The 21,286-nt window shown below is 38.1% G+C and overlaps 1 protein-coding gene across 2 annotated transcripts in view; it reads left to right on the top strand.

The window, feature by feature from the left end:
• Window positions 1-21,286, top strand: part of HECTD4 (HECT domain E3 ubiquitin protein ligase 4) — a 220,630-nt gene that overhangs the window by 56,147 nt on the left and 143,197 nt on the right. For both annotated transcript variants that reach the window (XM_037816632.1, XM_037816631.1), the window contains exons 2-6: window positions 8,115-8,632; window positions 12,009-12,098; window positions 16,821-16,951; window positions 20,206-20,314; window positions 20,950-21,088. In XM_037816632.1, coding sequence (XP_037672560.1) covers window positions 8,115-8,632; window positions 12,009-12,098; window positions 16,821-16,951; window positions 20,206-20,314; window positions 20,950-21,088 — 987 coding nt within the window. The remainder of the gene's footprint in view (window positions 1-8,114; window positions 8,633-12,008; window positions 12,099-16,820; window positions 16,952-20,205; window positions 20,315-20,949; window positions 21,089-21,286) is intronic.

Genomic DNA, 21,286 nt, shown 5'->3' with positions numbered 1-21,286 from the left:
GCTTGTGCTTTGGGTGTAAAGTCTAGGAAGTGGCCGCCTAATACAAGGTCTTGAAGATGTTTTCCTATATTATCTTCTAGGAGTTTTATGGTACTTTCTTTTATATTGAGATCTTTCGTCCATTTTGAGTTAATTTTTGTGTAGGGTGTGAGGTAGGGGTCCTCTTTCATTCTTTTGGATTTGGATTTCCAACCCTCCCAGCCCCATTTGTTGAATAGACCATTATGACTCAGTTCAGTGATTTTGGGGCCCTTATCAAAGATCAGTCGGCCATAGATCTGAGGGTCTATCTCTGAATTCTCAATTCGATTCCATTGATCTATATGTCTATCTTTGTGCCAGTACCATGCTGTTTTGGCAACTGTGGCTTTATAATAAGCTTCAAAGTCAGGGAGTGTAAGTCCTCCCACTTCGTTTTTCTTTTTTAGAGTGTCTTTAGCAATTCGAGGCATCTTCCCTTTCCAAATAAATTTGATGACTAGCTTTTCCAAGTCTGCAAAGTAGGTTGTTGGAATTTTGATTGGGATTGCATTGAATCTGTAGATGAGTTTGGGTAGAATTAACATCTTAATGACATTTAGTCTTCCTATCCATGAACATGGAATATTTTTCCATCTTTTCAGGTCCCCTTCTATTTCTTTTAGTAGAGTTATGTAGTTTTCTTTGTATAGGTCTTTTACATCTTTGGTTGAGTGTCTCTTCAGTTTGTTCATTTCTAGCGTATAGAAACATTACTGACTTATGTGCATTAATCTTGTATCCCTCTACTTTGCTAAATTTGTTTATTAGCTCTAGTAGCTGTATCGTCGATTTCTCAGGGTTTTCTAGATATAAGATCATATCATCTGCAAACAATGAGAGTTTTACTTCTTCTTTTCGAATTTGGATGCCTTTTATTTCTTTGTCTTGCCGGATTACTCTGGCTAGCACTTCCAGCACAATGTTGAATAACAGTGGTGACAGCGGGCATCCTTGTCTTGTTCCTGATGTTAGAGGGAAGGCTTTCAGTCTCTCACCATTGAGTACTATGTTGGCTGTGGGTTTTTCATATATGCTCTTTATCATGTTGAGGAAGTTTCCTTCAATTCCTACCTTTTGAAGTGTTTTTATCAAAAAGGGATGTTGGATTTTGTCAAATGCTTTTTCAGCATCTATTGAGATGATCAATTGATTTTTCCCTTTTGACTTGTTAATGTGTTGTAATACATTGATTGATTTTCTTATGTTGAACCATCCTTGCATGCCTGGAATGAACCCCACTTGGTCATGGTGTATGATTTTTTTAATGTGTCTTTGGATTCGATTTGCAAGTATTTTGTTGAGGATTTTTGCATCTGTATTCATTAGGGAGATTGGCCGGTAGTTTTCCTTTTTTGTAGCATCTTTGCCTGGTTTTGGTATTAGATTGATGTTAGCTTCATAAAATGAGTTAGGTAGTGTTCCATTTTCTTCAATGTTTTGAAAGAGTTTGAGTAAGATTGGTGTCAGTTCTTTCTGGAAAGTTTGGTAGAATTCCCCTGTGAAGCCATCTGGCCCTGGGCATTTATTTGTGGGAAGATTTTTGATGACTGATTGGATCTCTTTGCTTGTGATGGGTTGGTTGAGGTCTTCTGTTTCTTCTCTGGTCAGTCTAGGTTGTTCATATGTTTCCAGGAAATTGTCCATTTCTTCTACATTATCCAGTTTGTTGCCATACAGTTGTTCATAGTATCCTCTTATAATTTTTTTAATTTCTCCAGGATCTGCAGTTATGTCACCTTTTTCATTCATTATTTTGTTTATATGGGTCTTCTCTCTTTTTGATTTTGTCAGTCTAGCTAGGGGCTTGTCAATCTTGTTGATCTTCTCAAAGAACCAACTTTTGGTGATATTTATCCTCTCTATTGTTTTTTTGTTCTCTCTGTCATTTATTTCTGCTTTAATCCTTGTTATTTCTTTTCTTCTACTTGGTTTAGGATTGGTTTGCTGTTCATTTTCTAGCTTCTTCAGTTGATCCATTAGTTCTTTGATTTTGGCTCTTTCTTCCTTTTTAATATATGCGTTTAGTGCTATAAATTTCCCCCTTAGCACTGCTTTTGCTGCATCCCATAGGTTTTGGTATGTTGTGTTCTCATTTTCATTCGTCTCTATATATTTAGCAATTTCTCTTGCTATTTCTTCTTTAACCCACTGATTGTTTAGGAGTGTGTTGTTTAACCTCCAGGTATTTGTGAATTTTCTAAGTCTCTGATGGTTATTGACTTCTAATTGTATTCCATTGTGGTCAGAGAATGTGCTTTGAATAATTTCAATCTTTTTAAATTTATTGAGGCTTGTTTTATGTCCCAGCATATGATCTATTCTGGAGAAAGTTCCGTGAGCACTAGAAAAGTATGTGTCTCCTGGTTATTTGGGATGTAATGTCCTGTATATGTGTGTTAAATCTAATTCATTTATCAGATTGTTTAGGTTTTCAGTTTCCTTATTGGTCTTCTGTCTGGTTGATCTATCTATAGGAGAGAGTGATGTGTTGAAGTCTCCCACAATTATTGTGGAAACATCAATTACTTCCTTTAGTTTTGCCAGTGTTTCTCTCATGTATTTTGTGGCACCTTGATTGGGTGCATAGACATTTATGATTGTTATTTCTTCTTGTAGAATTGCCCCTTTTATTAGTATGTACTGGCCTTCTTTGGCTCTCAAAACATCCCTGCATTTGAAGTCTATTTTATCTGAGAGTAATATTGCTACATCTGCTTTCTTTTGGCTGTAGCTTGCATGAAATATTTTTTTCCATCCTTTCACTTTCAGTTTCTTTGTGTCCCTGTGTCTAAGATGAGTCTCTTGTATGCAACATATTGATGGTTCATTTTTTTTGATCCATTCTGCAAATCTATATCTTTTAATTGGGGAGTTTAATCCATTTACATTCAGCGTTATAACCGTGAAGGCATTTCTTGAATCAGCCATCTTATCCTTTGGTTTATGTTTGTCATATTTTTCCCCTCTCTCTATTAATATCCTTTATTGTACCCGTACCGAATCTCTTTAGTACTGAACCTTTCTCCAAGTCTCTCTGTCCTTTCTTTGTTTCTCCGTCTGTAGGGCTCCCTTTAGTATCTCTAGTAGGGCAGGTCTCTTGTTACCAAATTCTCTCAGCATTTGTTTGTCTGTGAAAAATTTAAGCTCTCCCTCAAATTTGAAGGAGAGCTTTGCTGGATAAAGTATTCTTGGTTGGAAATTTTTCTCACTCAGAATTTTAAATATATCGTGCCACTGCCTTCTCGCCTCCATGGTGGCTGCTGAGTAGTCACTACTTAGTCTTATGCTGTTTCCTTTGTATGTGGTGAATTGCTTTTCTCTTGCTGCTTTCAGAACTTGCTCCTTCTCTTCCGTGTTTCACAGTGTGATCAGAATATGTCTCGGAGTGGGTTTATTTGGATTTATTCTCTTTGGAGTTCGCTGAGCATTTATGATTTGTGTATTTATGCTGTTTAGAAGATTTGGGAAGTTTTCCCCAACAATTTCTTTGAATACTCTTCCTAGACCTTTACCCTTTTCTTCCCGTTCTGGAACACCAATGAGTCTTATATTAGGACGTTTAATATTATCTATCATATCCCTGAGGTCCGTTTCGATTTTTTCAATTTTTTTCCCCATTCTTTCTTTTATGCTTTCATTTTCCATTCTGTCATCTTCCAGGTCACTGATTCGTTGTTCAGCTTCCTCTAGTCTTGTACTATGAGTGTCCAGAATCTTTTTAATTTGGTCAACAGTTTCTTTAATTTCCATAAGATCATCCATTTTTTTATTTAGTCTTGCAATGTCTTCTTTATGCTCTTCGAGGGTCTTCTTGATGTCCTTTGTATCCCATACTATGGTCTCATTGTTCATCTTTAGATCTTTGAGTAGCTGCTCTAGGTGCTGTGTCTCTTCTGATCTTTTGATTTGGGTGCTTGGGCTTGGGTTATCCATATCGTCTGGTTTTTTCATATGCTTTATAATTTTCTGTTGTTTTTGGCCTCTTGGCATTTGCTGAACTTGATAGGGTTCTTTTAGGATTTGTAGACCAGTTGAAGTCCTTATCTCTAATTTATCAGATCTACAGCTTCGTGGAGTACACTTTCTCTAACTAACCAGCAGGTGGCGTCCACGAGCCACCTGTTCTCCACAAGGCAGTTCTCCCCTGCTTAGCCTTTTTGGTGAGTGGGGGAGTGAGTCTTGTGGGGTCCAATTGGTGTACCAAGCTTGCGTGTGTAGTTGGTGTTGCCTGCCCTGTATATGGGGCGTGTTTCTGGGCAGTCCGGGGGGGGGGTGGCTCTAACAATCAAATCTCCCTGGTTATCCTAGAGTTTTAAAGCTGCTGCAATAGTCTAATCCTTCAGTTCAGTCCTGCCACAGTTTGTCTCTGCCACTGACCCACAAGTCCTTGGTATTGGCGTATGGCTCCTGAGACTTGCAAGTGGGCCCCTCTTCCAGGCTGTGCACCCCGGGTCCTCTGTTGAGGGATGACTGTTCTATGTCACAGGTGAGTGCCGTCCCCCCAGGGTGGTTCTGGGCTGCTGGGCTGTGTAGGGAGGCTCCCAGTCTGCTGAAATGATGGCTGAATGGGGCTTTGTTAATTCACACTGCTCCACCTTCCCAACTCTGGGACAATCAGCTGAGGTTGCAGGGAAGGCTAATGTCCACACCCAGTTTTGTGGTGTGTGCCTGTTGTTTGAAGCACTTCCGTCACACTGGGTTGTGTGTGGCAGCTCTGGGCTATGGGGCTGGCGATGGGCAGGAGTGTTTCCTGTCCACCAGGATGATGGCTGTGAGCGGACACCCCCCTTTTCTTGGAAGTTGTGGTGTTTAGTGAAATTTCTCAGCCACTGGATTATTGCCTTTTGTCTCATAGCTCTCTTAGTTCTGCTCTTGACTTGACGTGCCCAAATTGCAAGTCTTTGAAGCTTTCTGTATTGGGCTTCTTAGAGTAATTGTTTTAGAAAAAGAAAAAAGGATTTAATAAAAGGGCCCTCCTCAGAGATCTAATGGGTTATTGAAATGCTAAGAGACAAAGCAATTAGGGCCGTTAAGGAAAGGTCCACAGGTTAGAGAGATCAGCTTTTCTTCGGGATTTGCATATGAGCCTCAGGGCCTGAGCTCTGCCCTTCCCCTTTCTATGTTCACCAGATCTCCAAAAATCCTCCGCTTTTATTTTGGAGTTTTGCGTGTTGTTTTTTTTCTATGCGTGTCTCGTCTCTGCTGGGCTGGCTGCTGTCAGATTCTCTGGTGTCTGGTCTCAGTCTATCTATGGTTGGAGTCTGGATCAGTAGAATGAGTTTCTGATAAGGGCTGCCACTGCAGTTCTCCCTTCTCCTTCCCAGAGCTGACAGCCCCTCCTCCCACGGGACTGAGCCTGGCAGGGAGGGGTGCGGGTCCCCTGGCCACAAAAACTTAGAGATTTCGCTGATCTCAGCAGTTCCACGTTTTCATGAGTGTTGTATGAAGTATGTCCAAAGTCAGATTGCTCTGTGATGTCCAGTCCACGCAGTTCCTGGCTTTCTACCTACTTTCCTAGAGGAGTAACTAAAACATACAGCTCACCAGTCTGCCATCTTGCCCCGCCTCCTCCCAGCTAATCTTAATATTTGGAGTTAGCTGCAGATTCTGTCATACATATCATTTTATGAACCATGAAATATCATGTTTCAGAAGCATTTATGTTTTAGATTGATAATAAAAAGAAACAGCTGGGTTTATTGTTACTGAGATATTGCTCAATTCTTTGGTATAGTAAAAGCATATATTGAAATTTTTAGTTGTTTCGTGTAGCATAAGTAGATGATCAATATACTATAAGTAAAAATATATGTGGAAGACATAAGTATTTTATACCAAAGAGTTGTATTGGGTGGAAGAAATCACATAGTATTAGAAAGCATTTTTTTTTTAATGCAATTGGAAAGCTTTTTTTTAAGTGCTGAAAAAGTTCTTGTTTGTTCATAACTTGGAAGATGATCAAATGTAAAATGTTGTGATTTTTTTTCACATTATTGAAAAATAAATAAAAAATTTTTGGTTATTGATAGTAATGGAGAGTGGTTACTGACTTTTGTGTATGGCTGCAAAAAAAAAAAATAAAGAAAGAAAGAGAAGAAAGGGAGTCCAGCTTTTTGGGTATGATTACACCTTCAAGGCAAATGGTTGCCCTTGAAATATGATTATTTTTTTAAGGAACATGAGTTATTTTATCTGATGCCATCTGAAAAATAATCAGAACGGTAATTCACATTTGGGGAATCCAGACAAAAGGGTAGGGAATTACATACAGTTCTCTGTGGCAATGATGAAGGATGTTTAATTAACCACCATTTGTTTGATCCTGTTGTATGTAAAACTAAGCAAAAATGTCTGTAGTTTTTATTTTTAATAATACGATTTTCAACATACCTTCACCCAGTGATACCTATTTGAATACAACTGTATCCTGGTTGAAATTTTTTCCTATTATTTTATTTTTTACATTATCATGGATTAAAATTGACCCATTTTTTGGGTATATAGTTGTATGAATTTTAGCATATGTATAGATTCATGTAGCCACTTCCATACTCAAGATACAGAACAGTTCCTTCACCCTCCCAAACTCCCTCATGCTAACTCTGTATAGTCACTGCCTACCCCCTAAACCTTGGCAACCACTGATCTGTTGCCCATCACTATTTTTTTCAGAATGTCACATAAACGGAACCATGTAGAGTGTCATCTTTTGAGATTGGTTTCTTTTACTTGACAAAATGCCATTGAGATTCATTGAGGTTGTTGTATGTATCAGTAGTTCATTTTTCGTTTCTTTTTATTCCTAGGTAGTTGGTTGAAATTTTGAGGCATTTGGATATTATCAGTTATAGTCTGATAGGCTGAATTTTGAATTGTTTTGTTTTGTTTTAACCATGAATATTTTTTCAAATCAGCTCAATGAGATACTCGTGTGGTTAAGTTTTTGACTTGGTATTTTTTTGTTGTTTTTAAAATATGAACATTTTTCAGTTCAGTTCTTTGACTTGCATATAGCAAGCAACAATGCAAGTCACAGGACTGTGTTTAGATTGTTTCTGGAAGTCCATCTTTATTATATTGTGCACTCAGAGTTTATGAAAACAAAATTTGAGATGGAAGAAAGTCTCTTTTTCAGGTTTGTGAGAGAAATAAAGTGAACTATGATCTTTTTTAATGCCAGAGCCAATGACTTGACAGAATTTTCTTTGCTTTTACTCCAAGCCTCTTCCTATCCTGACTTTTTGGTCATCCGAGAACCTGACACTCTTTATGCCTGATAATCTGTTTAAATGAGCTTGCTTCTAGATTGCCCTCCGTTTGTTTGTTGATTACAATAGTCTGTTCATTCTAATCTAGTCAAATTTATGTGCATAAGCAGTTTGCATCATAAAGTTAGTTTGCTTCTTCATCTTGAGAGCTGGTTCCTTTTGTAGTTGATTGAAGATTTAATGGTTTTATTATCCTCCAGCTACTGAAAATCTAGAGGAAGCTTCCTAATAATCGTGTTTTGACAAATAAATAGTGTTGATTCCTCTACAATTTGAACTGGATAAACGTATACTGTGTTACAAAATGAAATGATGGAATAAGACTAGTAAGAGTGAGAGTTCTTCACTCAAAGAACAATAAAACATTGATTGCTTATTAGTAGGTATATTAGGTTTTGAAGAACAAAAATAAACCTTTGTTTTGTTTTTCCTGATAATCCACCTGGTAATAGAAGTTAAAGTCTTGCATTTATAACTTGGGAATATTTAATAAGTATTTATACTTAAATTTTAAAAATAAATTACTTGAATTAATTTATGATCTTCCCACTTAATTATATTCTTTTATGATTTGGATTCTTTCAATTAGGTCTCATGCCGTTTTAAACAGGAGCATTAACAGAAATGCTAGGAGAGAAATTTCTCCATCTGCAAATAACTGACTTTAAGTACATGTTTTCATATTCAATTGCAATTAAAATAATTTTTGGTGGACTGTTTTTTCTAAAACATTCTAAACATATGTGCATTTTAAGCCATTGCACATATTTGCTTCCAAAGATGACCTTTAAATGCCAGCATCTTCTCTGTTGTCTGTTTCCTTAGATTTTAACATTTGAGACCAAGAACCCAACGGAATTAGCAGAACGTTTGCGCTCTGTTTGTGGGAACCAGAGCAATGCCTACGCCCGCCTGCTCGAGTACCGCCTGAACGCTTTGCGAGGACTGTGGAATGCCCAGCGCCAGCTGGCCTTGGAAGAACAGCATGAAAGGGAGAGTTCAGGTGATGAAGAAACTTTGGCCCTGCTCAAACGCCAGGGCTTGTTGCAGCAACCCGAGCAAGCTCCTTTCACATCGCGGATGGGGCTCTTGCTGGTCTTTCCTCTTATCCAGTCCCAGAGTAGAACAGACCCCTCTCTCTGTAACATAACGGCCGAGGTGCTATTGAACTGCCTGCGTGACTGCCAGCCTCTGAGTTTGACCAAGGAGCCTGCTGACTGTCTCAATGGAATTGAAACTTTGCTGTGCTCTTGGCTCGAGGAGACTTCTGAAACAGGTCGATACATCCCACATAAGCAAAAAGAAAACGCTGCTGCTGCACTGGTGGCTTTGGCTTGTGCCAGGTAAGGAAAACCAATCGTACCACTTGGTGACCTTGTGACTACTTGGGTTGGATGAGTGACCGAGGGGGCAAACATAGCTGACAGAAGGCTTAACATTCTGAAGTCCTTCTTTGTTTCCAGTACTGAATTTCACAGTCCTCGACAGTGCATAAGATGCTCTCACCAAAACATGATACCAAGTGACTGAGCTGGATCCCAAATTCAAGTATTCTCTTTTTGCTAAACCATGGTAACAGCTTAAACAGCTTAAAATAGAGAATCAGTCCTTGCCCCATAGATGATTAGTGTTTTAGGTCATTTAGTTTGCAGAGGATGTTATGTCTGTCTTTCTCCTGGGAGGATGGTCACAAATGTGTAGAGCTTTTAATTTCTTCCATTCCTGTCTATGAGGAGTGTGTCCGCAAGTTAGTGGGTTATTACATGCCTGGACTCGGTCACACAGACTTGGTCACAAATTGTATTTCTGGACCCTGGTGTTTGCCTGCATTGATTTAACTGAAACATCTCTCTTCATATATCAAGATTTAGTAACATGCTGTCTACGTGCAAGTTGATGCTATTGGTCCATTATCAATAGGAAATGTGCTTGGAGTTGCTTCCAGGAAGTGTGCATATATTCTCCTGCCCAGCAACCCTTATGGTCACTGGGCCCAGATTCATGAGAAAAAAGATTCACTACTTTTGCTTTCCTTTAGGCTAGTTGTACAGAAACCAGTTAGTAGTATGGCCTGACAGAGTAGTGTTACTGATCTGTCCCTCTCGCCTCAGAATTTTTTCTTTAGTTGGGATCTTTCTTTTCTAAGCAAAGTGTATATGGGAAAATTCTTGGAGGATTCTGAAGTTTTTAGCTATAAGACTTCTTTTCCTGTTTTTTTTTTTTTCTTTATGGTTTCAAAGTTGACCTTCAAATAGTTGAATCTCAAGCTGCTTTTAAGGCAAAATGTTGCCAATATTTATTGTCAGTTTCTTTGCCCTGAGCAAACTGTCATAAGTCTAATTTTAAATCCTTGAAAACCATGGTTGATTGTGGAAATCCTGGCACAAGCTTAATTCTGGAGACATTGTTGGATGGTACTGAAATAGGTTTCTCTGTAAAGGCTTTATATTGGATTGGTTTATATTTTTTATATACAGAAGACAGTTTTGAGCCATAAATTGATTTGTTGTCAATGCAAAAATTCTTCTTCTGAAAAAGTTTACTTTTAGATAGGACCATCCTGAGACCAATTTAGTATGTTGGAACTAATCATCTTCTCCTTAGTATCAAATATTTTAAGTTATTGAATACTGGATCAGAAAACTCACTTTTTTATTATAAGCCCAAATTCAGTCTGTACCACAGAGAATTACTGAAATTGCTTCATGCACTTGAGATCCAAATTCCATTCAGCAGAAATATTGAAATGAATGTTTTTATTTTCTTCTTGGAGAATTTTAGATGGTTCCTTCATTCTATTGCTAATATTATCACCTTGTATTGGATTTTATTCCCTCAGAAGTCACATGCGTTTCAGTGTTTGATGATCCCTTTTAAAGAGATTTTTAGGGTCATATTATTGAACTTTATGATGTTCATTTATTTATTCAACCAACTAATATATATTGAGTGTCTTTTGTGTGCCAGGATCTTTGCTAGGTCTTTGGGTTAAGTGATTCATGGTCTCTATCCTTTATGGACTTTAGAGTTGAGTGCACTCAGGGTGATTCATACTGCAAATAATTATTTCTCAGTTACCATGTGCAGGCCACTTTTCTAGGCAGTGAGGGTACAGCAATGAGCAAGGCAGATGGTCCCTAAAACTGCAAAGTTTACATGTGTCTGAGGAAAGCAGACAGAAAGCAACAAATTTCAGAGAGAGACCAGCACTAAGAAGAAAACACACTAGTATATTTTGATAGCTATTGACTGAGTGGAGGTGGAGGGCAGCATTAGTTAGGAATACCAGGGAATGCCCTAATGAAGAGGCGACATTTAAACTGAGTCCTGGATGATGAGGAAGAGCCAGCCATGCAAAAAGCTAGAGAGAGAATTCTAGGCAAGGGAAGCAGCATGTGCCAAAGCTCTGATGCTATTTCTGATCTTGGGGTTCTGAGCAAAAGTAAAGAGGGCAGGGTAGCTGGAACGTAATGAGTGACCAGAGATGAGATCGACAGGGCCCAGATCATGAAGGGCCGTATGCGCCATGGAAGGAGTTTAAATTTTACTCTTAACATCTGATTCAGTCTGGCAGGTAAGAATACCTTATATTTGGTTAACGGCTTTCAACTTTCCAGCGTGCTTGTACCCCTTTATTTTGACCTCACTATTCCCAAGGGAGGTATCTCTGCCAGACAGATGAAGAAGCAAAATCCATAGGGGTTAGGTGATAGGACTGAGTACAGCTGGTGAGTGGCAGAACTGGGTTTCAGAACCTGTGTGTCTGGACTCCTAACTTGTGCTTTTATCTGCCTGCTACCTCCCTGCCTTATACTATTTTATACTCTCTTTATTCTTTGAGCACCAGAGATAGGGAAAGGGGCAATTAAGAGGAGGAGTCTAGACCTGCATGATCTGGTGTTAGGCATTCCATTTCTTTTGGGTTTTAGGTATACACGGTAATTAAAGCATTGACTAAGAGAATAAGGTAACAGTCCAAAGTCAGCCCATCTGATATAGGTGATCATTTAGTTCAGGAAGTGTTCCTGTGGTAATTTATACTTGGGATATGGCCAAGTAAGCCTTATGCAGCTTAAAAGCACCTTCTTTTTGGTCCTGCAGACCATATTACAGACTTCCCAGACCCTTGAGCGTTGGGAACCAAAAGGATATTGCTGTAGTGGTGAACCTCTCAAGTACTACAATTATTATGTTTCATGAGGCTGGGGAATGGGGGGAGATGCACAAGAAACACCTCTCAACACAAAGTATTAGTTATTTAAATGTACCTCTTTCTGGTCATATTTAATTTGATGGGTACAGTGAGAAGTGTAAAATAGGTGAACTTAAAGATGTTAAAAAAAAACAGGCCTAGAAACACAGTTAGACTTTAAGAGTAGCCTTATACTATGAAATCTCTGTCGTAGATTAGAGAGTATCTTGGTGATGAAAACAGTATCCAAACATAATAACTACATGTTCTTTGTGCTTGAACCTTATGTTTTGAATTTTTGTATTAGTGGGAAATTGTTTACTTTTACAAGGAGAACACGTTCATAAGTGTCATGATGTCACTCACATAGTAACTTTTTGTATGTCAGTGCTAATAGGTAAGAATCAAGAATATTTTGTATAGCATATCTTCTAATTGATAGAAACAAGATAGATAAATTTTGTTTAGTAAAATTAACACTTGACTTTCAACTTTGATGATTTTCTGTTCCATCCTTTTATTTTTAGGGGATCATTGAAGACTTTTGTGCATACAGTCCATCTATTACAAAAACAGACTGATCTAGGGTCCCTGCCTGTAGCTGATGTACTGTATAGGTAAGTTACTGTTCCGATTTGCTAATACTGCCATTTTGCAAAATACCAGAAATGGATTGGCTTTTATAAAGGAGGTTTATTTGGTTACAAAGTTACAGTCTTAAGGCCATAAAGTGTCCAAGGTAAGACATCAACAATAGAGTACCTTCACTGAAGGGTGGCTGATGGTGTCCAAAAACTTCTGTTAGCTGGGAAGGCTCTTGGCTGGTGTCCGCTTGCTCCCATGTTGCGTTTCAAAATGGCGTTCTCCAAACTGTCAGTATCCGCTTCTAACGGCTGTCTTCAAAAATGTGTCTCTCATCTGCAGCACTGTCTGGGCCTGCGTGGCTCTTTTTAAAGACCCACCCAAAATGGGCGGGGCCACACCTCCATGGAAATAATCTGTTCAAAGGTACTACCCACAGTTGGGTGGGTAATATCTCCACGGAAACATCCGATCAAGAGGTCATACCCCAATCAAAAAGATTAATCAATCTACCCTACAAGATTGCATCAAAGAACATGGCTTTTTCTGGGGGACGTAATATATCCAAACTGGCACAGTTACTTTGAATCCTTAACTTCTTTCTAAACATAGCATGTTTATTACCAAAGATTCTTTTAATAAGTAGATTGCTAAATTCTTATCCCTTAACAGGACAAATCTAATGATAAAATGCCTCATTTATATTTTTAGTAAGTATTATCATATTCACTTTCTTAAGCCGGAATTTTTATGTTTGTCTCATCTTTCTTACTTTGAAAGTGTTCCTAGAGCATGTTATTTTTCATTATTTTTTATTTTTGTGTTTTTAAAAGATGCAGTAGCTTGTATGATTCCTTATTATAATATTTGAGATGATAATAAGTATAAAGAAGAAAGTGAAAATCATTCATAATCTCATCACCCAGAGATAACCACTCCTAAATGTTTTGGTATATGTGCCCCCTAATTCATATCTCTTTTTCACACACACACACACACACACACACACACACACATATATATGTATAACACAGTTGTAAATTTTTATAGCATTTCTATAAACACAGTTTTGTAGTCTTTTTTTATTTAAAAATTTATTTTAAGATCAAGATTGTAGAGTGAGAAATTTCAGGTCTCCGTCTCCCCTCCCCCATAGAAGCTTTGAATGACCACCAAGTACTAGCAGAAAATGTTTCTCAAAGCTCCAGAAAACCATTAAAGGGCTGTAGTAACAGGGTGGAGCACTGAAACAAGAAAAAGACTTCCAATTTTAAAAGTGGTTGTAAGTCATGGTGCCCTGGCTGGTTCCTCCCCAGTCCCTCATCAACATGGCTTGAAGCTGGCCCACCCTCCCAGTGTGGATCCCTAGTTCTGGAGAGAACAGAGGAACCCTTGCGCACATAATGGGAGTATGTATGTCTGGCCCAATCTGTCGCCATCCCAGAAGGCAGTCCTGTAGTTGTATGTAGGCGGCAGCTCATAGAACTCTCCTACAGAATGCTGTGGGAGAGCAGTCAAGTGACTGCCTGGAACAAAGGAGTGCTGACTGTAGGACATATGGTGCAGTGCCTGGATCATGAGGAAACTGTTTCCTAGGGAGGAGGGGACATTCAGATCTGTGTAGACAGGGGAATTCCTTGCCACCTGCCTATGTCCTAGACAAGAAGCTTGAGCAGAAAGGATCAGGGAGGCCCAAATGCTTTGGCCTTGAGCTATTCTCTAAACTCATTTTATGGATAAGCCCTAAAGGAGACCACTTGCAACATCAATCCACAAAGACTGGGATAGGTGTTTTCTTCCTTTTGTTTTTTTTTTTTCTTTTTGTTAGCTCCTGGCATTCAAAGAAAGCTTTAGCATAATATTAGCTGGATACAGGCTTAAGCAACAGATACCTTAGAGTCTATAAATTCTAGCGATAGCACATTAAAATATCAAAATGTCCAAGTTTCAACAAAAGATTATAAAACATACAAAGAAACAGGCAGTGATGGCCAGGCAAAGGAGAACATTAAAACATTAGAAACCATCAGTGAGGAAGATCACACCTGGGACATTCTAGACAAAGACTTTTAAAAAATGGTCCTAAATATGCTCAAAGATCTAATGGAAAATATGGATACCTGGAAAATGATAGATGAACACAAAGGGAATATCAATATAGAGATGGAAGTTATGAAAAGAAACAAAACAGAGCAGAAGACCACAGTAACAGAAATTTTAAATATCCTAGAAGGGTTCTGCAGCAAATTGGAGCTGGCAGAAGAAACAATCAGTGAACTTGAAGATGGCAACTGAAATCATCCAGTCTGAGGAGCAGAAGGAAGAATGAAAAAAATGAACAGAGGCTGAGGAAACTGTGGGACACCATCAAATGTACCAATATATGCATTGTGTAAGTCCCAGAAGAAGAAAGAAAGTAGCAGTGAGAATATTCAAAGAAATAATGACTGGAAGCTTCCCAAATTTAACAAAAGGCATGAATATACACATCCAAATCACTCAGTGAACTCCAAACAGGATAAACCCAAATATACCCACATTGTACCATGTTAAAATCAAATGTTTGAATATTAAAGAAAAAGAAAGAATTCAGTAGCCACAAGAGATAAGCAACATGTCACGTACAAGGAAGCCTCAATAAGACTAAGTGCCCAATTCTCATTGGAAACTTTGGAGGCAAGAAGGCAGTGGAAAGACATATTTGAAGTTCTGAAAGCAAAATATTGCCAACCAATAATTCTATTTCCAGCAAAACAGTCTTTCAAAAATGAGGGAGGGATTAAGACAATCCCAGATTAACCAAAAGTTTACTGACTTAATCACCACTAGACTGGCCCTATAAGAAATGCCCAAGTGAGTTCTGCAGGTTGAAAGGACAATAGACAGTTGACTGAAGCCACACGAAGAAATAAAGATCTCTGATAAAGATAATGGCATGGGTCAATATAAATGCTAGGACTGTTGTCTTTTTGATTTGTAACTCTACTTTTTACTTTCTACAGGAGATAAAATGCAAATGCATAAACTGTAATGATAGATCAATGGTTTTGAACTCAAAGTGTATAAATATTTAATTTGTGACAAGAACCACGTAAAGGTGGGGGGCTAAGGGGTATAAAAACATACTTTGTATGATACTGAAGTTAAGTTGGACTCAAAGCAAAGAAGACTATTATATATTTAGGATGTTAAATTTAAGCCCCATGGTAACCACACACACACACACAAGAATCAGAGAATATGCAAACTCATTGAGACCAAAAGTAGAGTATAGGCTACCAGGGATGGAGGGAAGGAGCAGTAGAGAGTTAGTGCAAAATAAGTGTAGGGATTCTGTTTGGAGTGAAGGGAAAGTTCTAGTAATGAAAAGTGGTGAGGGTACTACAACATTTTGAATGTGATTAATCCCACTCAATGGTATGCTTGGGATGTGTTGCAGTGGGAAGATTTTTGTTGTATGTGTTTCCACAATTAAAAAAGAAAGAAGGAAAGATAAACTAAAGATAGAAAGACAATTAAATGCAATACATGACATTGAATGGGTTCTAAGAATGGAGGAAAAAAGGCTCAAGAGGACATTATTGGGACAGAAGGACAAATTGGAATATAGAATATAAGCTTTATCTCAATGTTAAATTTCTTGAACATGATAACTGTACTTACGGTGTTGTTCCAGTTTGCTAATGCTGCCAGAATGCAAAATACCAGAAAGAGATTAGCTTTTATAAAGGGGGTTTATTTGGTTACAAAGTTACAGTCTTAAGGTCATAAAGTGTCCAAGGTAAGGCATCAACAATAGGGTACCTTCACAGAAGAATGGCCAATGGCATCTGTTGTCTGGGAAGGCATGTGGCTGGCATCTTCTTCCTTGGCTCCCAGGTTGTGTTTCAAAATGGCTTTCTCCCAGGATGTTTCTCTCTAGCTATCTGGAGGTATTCTCTTAGTTTCTCCAGGCAAACTCTGGAATAGCAAAAGTCTACTTTCAAAGGCCATCTTCAAAATGTGTCCCTCACCTGCAGCTCTGAGTTCCTTCTGTCAGCTGTTTTATATGGCTCCAGTGATTTAAATAAGACCCACCCTGAATGGGTGGGTTAACACCTCCATGAAAATTATCCAGTCAGAGGTCTCGCCCAGTTGATTGAGTCACATCTCCACGGAAACACTCAATCAAAGATTCCAACCTATTCAACACTAATATGTCTGCCCACACAAGATTGTGTCAAAGAACATAGAGTTTTGGGGGACATAATACATCCAATCCGGCACAGGTGATTACACAAGTGAATATCCTTATTTGTAGAAAAGATACTTGGAAGTATTATGTGTTCAAGGATTGTGATGTGTGCAACCTGTTCTCAAATGTTCAGAAGATAGATAAGTAGATAGATAGATAGATAGATAGATAGATGATAGATAGAGGAAAGAGGAATACAGAAAGACAGAAAGAAAAAGAAAATGAAGGAAATCAAGGGCAAAGTGGCAAAATATTAAAATTGATGGATCTCAGTATCTGGGGACATGGGTATATGTCGGAGTTCTTTTTGTGGGGTTTCTATTATTTTTGCAGCTGTCCTGTAAGTTTGAAATCATTTCAGAATAAAACACATGTATGTATAGTGAATATCTTTTTAGATGTATGGCATTTTAAGTAAAACATTTTCAGTTTTCTGCTCTTTGAGATGGTAGGGAGGCTTTTATTTTCTTGCCAAGGGATAGCCTCAGTGTCTTTGTGATTTTCCATCTTCTTGCCCTTACAGGCTGTTGCTTTTGGAAGGAGGACCTGGATCCCCATCATGTTTGCTCGGAGGCAAACACATAGTATCTTGGGGGTATGAAGACATGTTGCCCGCACCAGATAGCAACACTGGCTCCAGTTCTGAAAATAAAGGTAATGTGATTTATATTAAGATTTAAAAGAATGGTATTAGATCATTGTATGATTGATTTAGACATAACTCTTTGTGTCCCTTTTAATTAAAGCTTGAGATTCCTATACTGTGGGTTCATTGTCTGCTTTTTCAGTAAAGGTGTAAAGGCTGATACTCTGTGATGTAAGAAAATGGATAGGTTTTACTGTCACAAGGAAAAGATATCATCAAACACTGTTGCCAAGAGGCATAAATTACTTAAATTGGTACCTGGGTATTTGAGTTTGGGCATGGGAGCCTCAAGTTGAAATTCTTTGCCTGCTGATAGATTATCAGGTTTTGCTACTGTATACTATTTCTTGATGTAATTTTTTGTGTGCACTGATGAACCCTTATGTTCTAAAAGCAAGAGAAGAGAAAGTTCAAATGAAAATGAATTCTTAAGTATCTTCTTTAAACCACTGGGCTGGATTAAATTGTTTTTACATAGTTTCACATTATTTTATGTCAGTTTATTATACTTATCTCAGTGAACATGGCAAAAGCTTTCTTAATTGATTTCCATTTAAGTGATTTTCTGGATGAATCAGGCATCTGTTTCCTCTGTAAAACATGCTGTGGCATACCAAACCCATGGGGCTAGCTAGTATGCTCTTTTTGTCATAGCTGTTCACATGCTCCCACTAGCAGCGTTGTAGCCTTGCAGAGAGGCGACCCTGCTCCCAAACCTGTTTGTTATTGTAGTTGGTACCTGTTATTGTAGCCATGTCACTAAATATTGCATACCCGATTATATAGGAATTTGTTTCTCTAAAAACGTTGAATGTTTTAGAAAAACTTGACAAAGGTGAGGCTCTAAGAAATTGGTGTTAATTAGGTGTGGTATAAGAGCCTCTTCTGCCCACCCCTTCAGTTCCCACCCTCAGTGTGGGCAACCTCCCTGGGTAATTGTAACCTTGTTTGATCTGTCTTCCTTCCACTCCCACCCCTTGCCTGACCCATACGCAACAGACCTGTGCCTTCATCTAAAGATTGGTGAATGAATGTGTTTTAATATTTAAATATGACTACCCACTGTAACTGATTTTTTTTTTGAGAAATCAGTAGCTACAGGTCCTAGTTGTCTGGGATTGGTAGACTGACTTTTTAAGATAACAGCATACTTTGTACTAATTTGAGCGGTATGACATTGGATTTCTTCTAACTAATATGACATGCTTCAGGTAGACAAACTCCACTTAAACATAGTGAGTGGAATGATTATGAAAATAAACACTGAAAGTTTTATCCATAAATTCTTTTTTAGGAATATTCTTTGGAATATGAGTTAGTAAGCCATTTGTTATCATATAGAAAGGTATTGTTTATTTTAGCTTGGGGAAGACTGCTGAGGGAAAGCAATTGCTGTTTTTAAATAGAAGAGATACTACTTTTGTGCTATGTTGCTTCAGAAACCTAAAATTAGGATCTCTGGATGCAAAATACACCAAAGCAGATTTTTGTTCAGTGTATATGATTAGTATGTCAATATAATATCATTCTCTGTTTATGGAACACTGACTTTCTTTGTACCAGGCTGTATTCCTATATTATCTCATTTAATGATTATAGTAATTGTCCAAGTTTTTGCAATGCTGCCTTGTTGCGAAACACAAGAAATGGATTGGCTTTTATAAAGAGGGTTTATTTGGTTACAAAGTTACAGTCTTAAGGCCATTAAGTATCCAAGGTAAGGCATCAACAATAGGGTACCTTCAATGAAAGAAGGTCAATGGCATCCGGAAAACCTCTGTAAGCTGGAAGGGCACATGGCTGGCATCTGCTGATCCTGGGTTGTGTTCCAGCTCCCCTCTCAGCTCCTGTGTGTTCTTCAAAATGTTGCTTTTGAGGCGTTTGTCCTCTCTTAGCTTCTCTGGAGCAAAAGTCTGCTTTCAACGGCCATCTTCAAACTGTCTCTCTAAGTTGCAGCAAGTGTCTGGGCCTGTGTCGCTCTTTTAAAGTACTCTAGTAAATCAATCAAGACCCATCCTGAATGGGCAGGGCCAAATCTCCATGGAAATATTACATCAGCGTTATCACCTACAGTTGGGTGGGTCACATCTCCATGGAAACACTCGATCAAAAGATTCAACCTAATCAACACTGATATGCCTACCCCCACAAGACTGTGTCAAAGAACATGTTTTTTTCTGGCGGACATAAAATACATACAAACTGGCATAGTAATCCATGAGGTAAATATTATTATCCTCATTTTACAGATGAAAAAATTAAAGTTCAGAGATCCAAGGTCACCTAATAAGTGCCCTAGGCACTTAAAAGCTTATCCCTTTCCTACTATGCAATTTTTAATAAAAGTATTGTGCTGTTAGTCATTTCAAGTTAGAATTAGGAATACTGAAAATTGGCTTAGTACTTCTATTCAAAAAAAAAAAGAAACATTTATCAAGATGATCCATGTTCTCTTGCTAATAACTTTTTTTTCTGAAATATTTTGTTTTGAAATAATTTCAAATTTACAGGGCAGTTGCAAACATAATGGAAACCCCATACAGAAAACTCCAACATACCTCTCACCCTAGAAACCCAGGTCCACCCATTTTAACATTTTGCCACATAGCTGTGTCATTCTATCAATCCAGCTGTAAATCTGTCAATTTTCTAAACATTTCGGAGTAGGTTGGATATATCATTCTCATTGAACACATAATACTTCCATATACATTTCCTAAAAAGTTTTTCATATGTCCCAACAATGTTCTTTTGTTTTTTTCTCCTTCATTATTAGATCCAGTACCCGCTCGTGTATTGAATATAATTGTCATTGTCTCTTCAGTTCTTTTTATTTTTCTAATTGTGGGAACATATATACAATATAAACTGTCCCATTTTAATCACTCCCAAGCATAACATTCAATAGGATTAATTACATTCACAATATTTTGCTCCCCTTACCACCATCCATTACCAGAACTTTCCCTTCACCCCACACAGAAACCCTACACCCATTTGCATTAAATCTCTATCCCCCTACCCCCTGCCTCAGGTAACTCGTACTTTACCTTCTGTCTCTATGGGATCCTGGTGGCCAGTCCCACGTGGATTTTGGATGTTTGATTTAGGGTTTTCAGCCATCTTCCCCATTTACTTCATAAATAAGAGATTATCTTTCACTCAACCTCTTACTGGTTTTTTCATTAGAAAAAGTATGTTAGTAATTGTAATTTCATTAGAAAAAGCATTTTTGTAATTTACCTGTGAAAAATGATTTCAGATGCTGACTTGGGACGCTGTCTCACGGCTGATGGTCTTTACCTGTATACCACTAACTCAGTTGGAAGAGGAGTAAGCAAATTGGGGTCTGGATTACATGGTACTCTCAGGTCAGTTGCATGGAACTTGCTGAATGATTGGCAGGACCATTTTCCCCTTGTGTTAATTTCTGTGAAGAAGACAACTGAGGGTACATAGTGACTCCTCATGGATTAGTAACTAACTAACTAGCCTGAATTAATTCAAGTAACTCTTGTTCTCGTCTCTCTTCTTGTTCTCTTAATGGCATTTTAGTTTTGTTTTGACTGTGACAGAGTTTGGCCAGCCCTAAGATCATTGTTTCCAGGCAGAAATTCCTCTTATGATCAGGATTTCTGTAACAATATCAGTGTTGATGAGTGGAAAATTTTCTAGTTAAATCTTTCTGGACTTGTATTTGACATTGGATTAGCAGTGATTTTCATTGAGGTATAAGATCTATGAATTGTTGCTGAAAGAAAAACACAGTTTGATATCTTGGTGTATATTTAGTTAAACCTTTTTCCTTTCTAATTAGTAAAAAATTAATATTTGCTGTGATTTGCTATCTGCAAAGTTAATGTATTATATTCACTCTCAGATATTTTACATACTTTAGTCATTATTAAAAATTAGGTAGAAAATGTTGTTTGTGTCTTTTTCAGCTTTTAGTGGGGTTTCAGTCAAAGCCGTGTAATTCCAGCCTGTGCTCCTTTCTCTTCCGCAGAGGGTTTGTGTACTGCCGTAATGAGGAGCTGGAGGCAGGATGGGTTGCTTTTGGCAGCGGCAGTCTTCTCCACCGGCCCGTGTCTTTTGATAATAAGCCTCACTCCCTTTTCCAGGTTGTTGACCAGAACACCCTTCAGGTAAACAGAAGCCTAAGGTGTTGCCTTTTATATTCTGGACACAGTGAGGAAAGTTGCCGACATCATCAAAAGTAATATAATTGATTTATTTTCCTGCCAGAGTGGTATCCTTTTAATTTTTATAGTTTTGGTGGTCTGTTTTTTTCCTAGTGTTTTGGAGTTTTTTCACATGAACTGAGTGAATATGCTCTGTGAGGG

The sequence above is a fragment of the Choloepus didactylus genome, chromosome 23, assembly GCF_015220235.1.
Source record: "Choloepus didactylus isolate mChoDid1 chromosome 23, mChoDid1.pri, whole genome shotgun sequence".
NCBI lineage: Eukaryota > Metazoa > Chordata > Mammalia > Pilosa > Megalonychidae > Choloepus > Choloepus didactylus.
The sequence above is the reverse complement of the archived record's forward strand: the minus strand, read 5'-3'. Positions and strand labels throughout refer to the sequence as shown.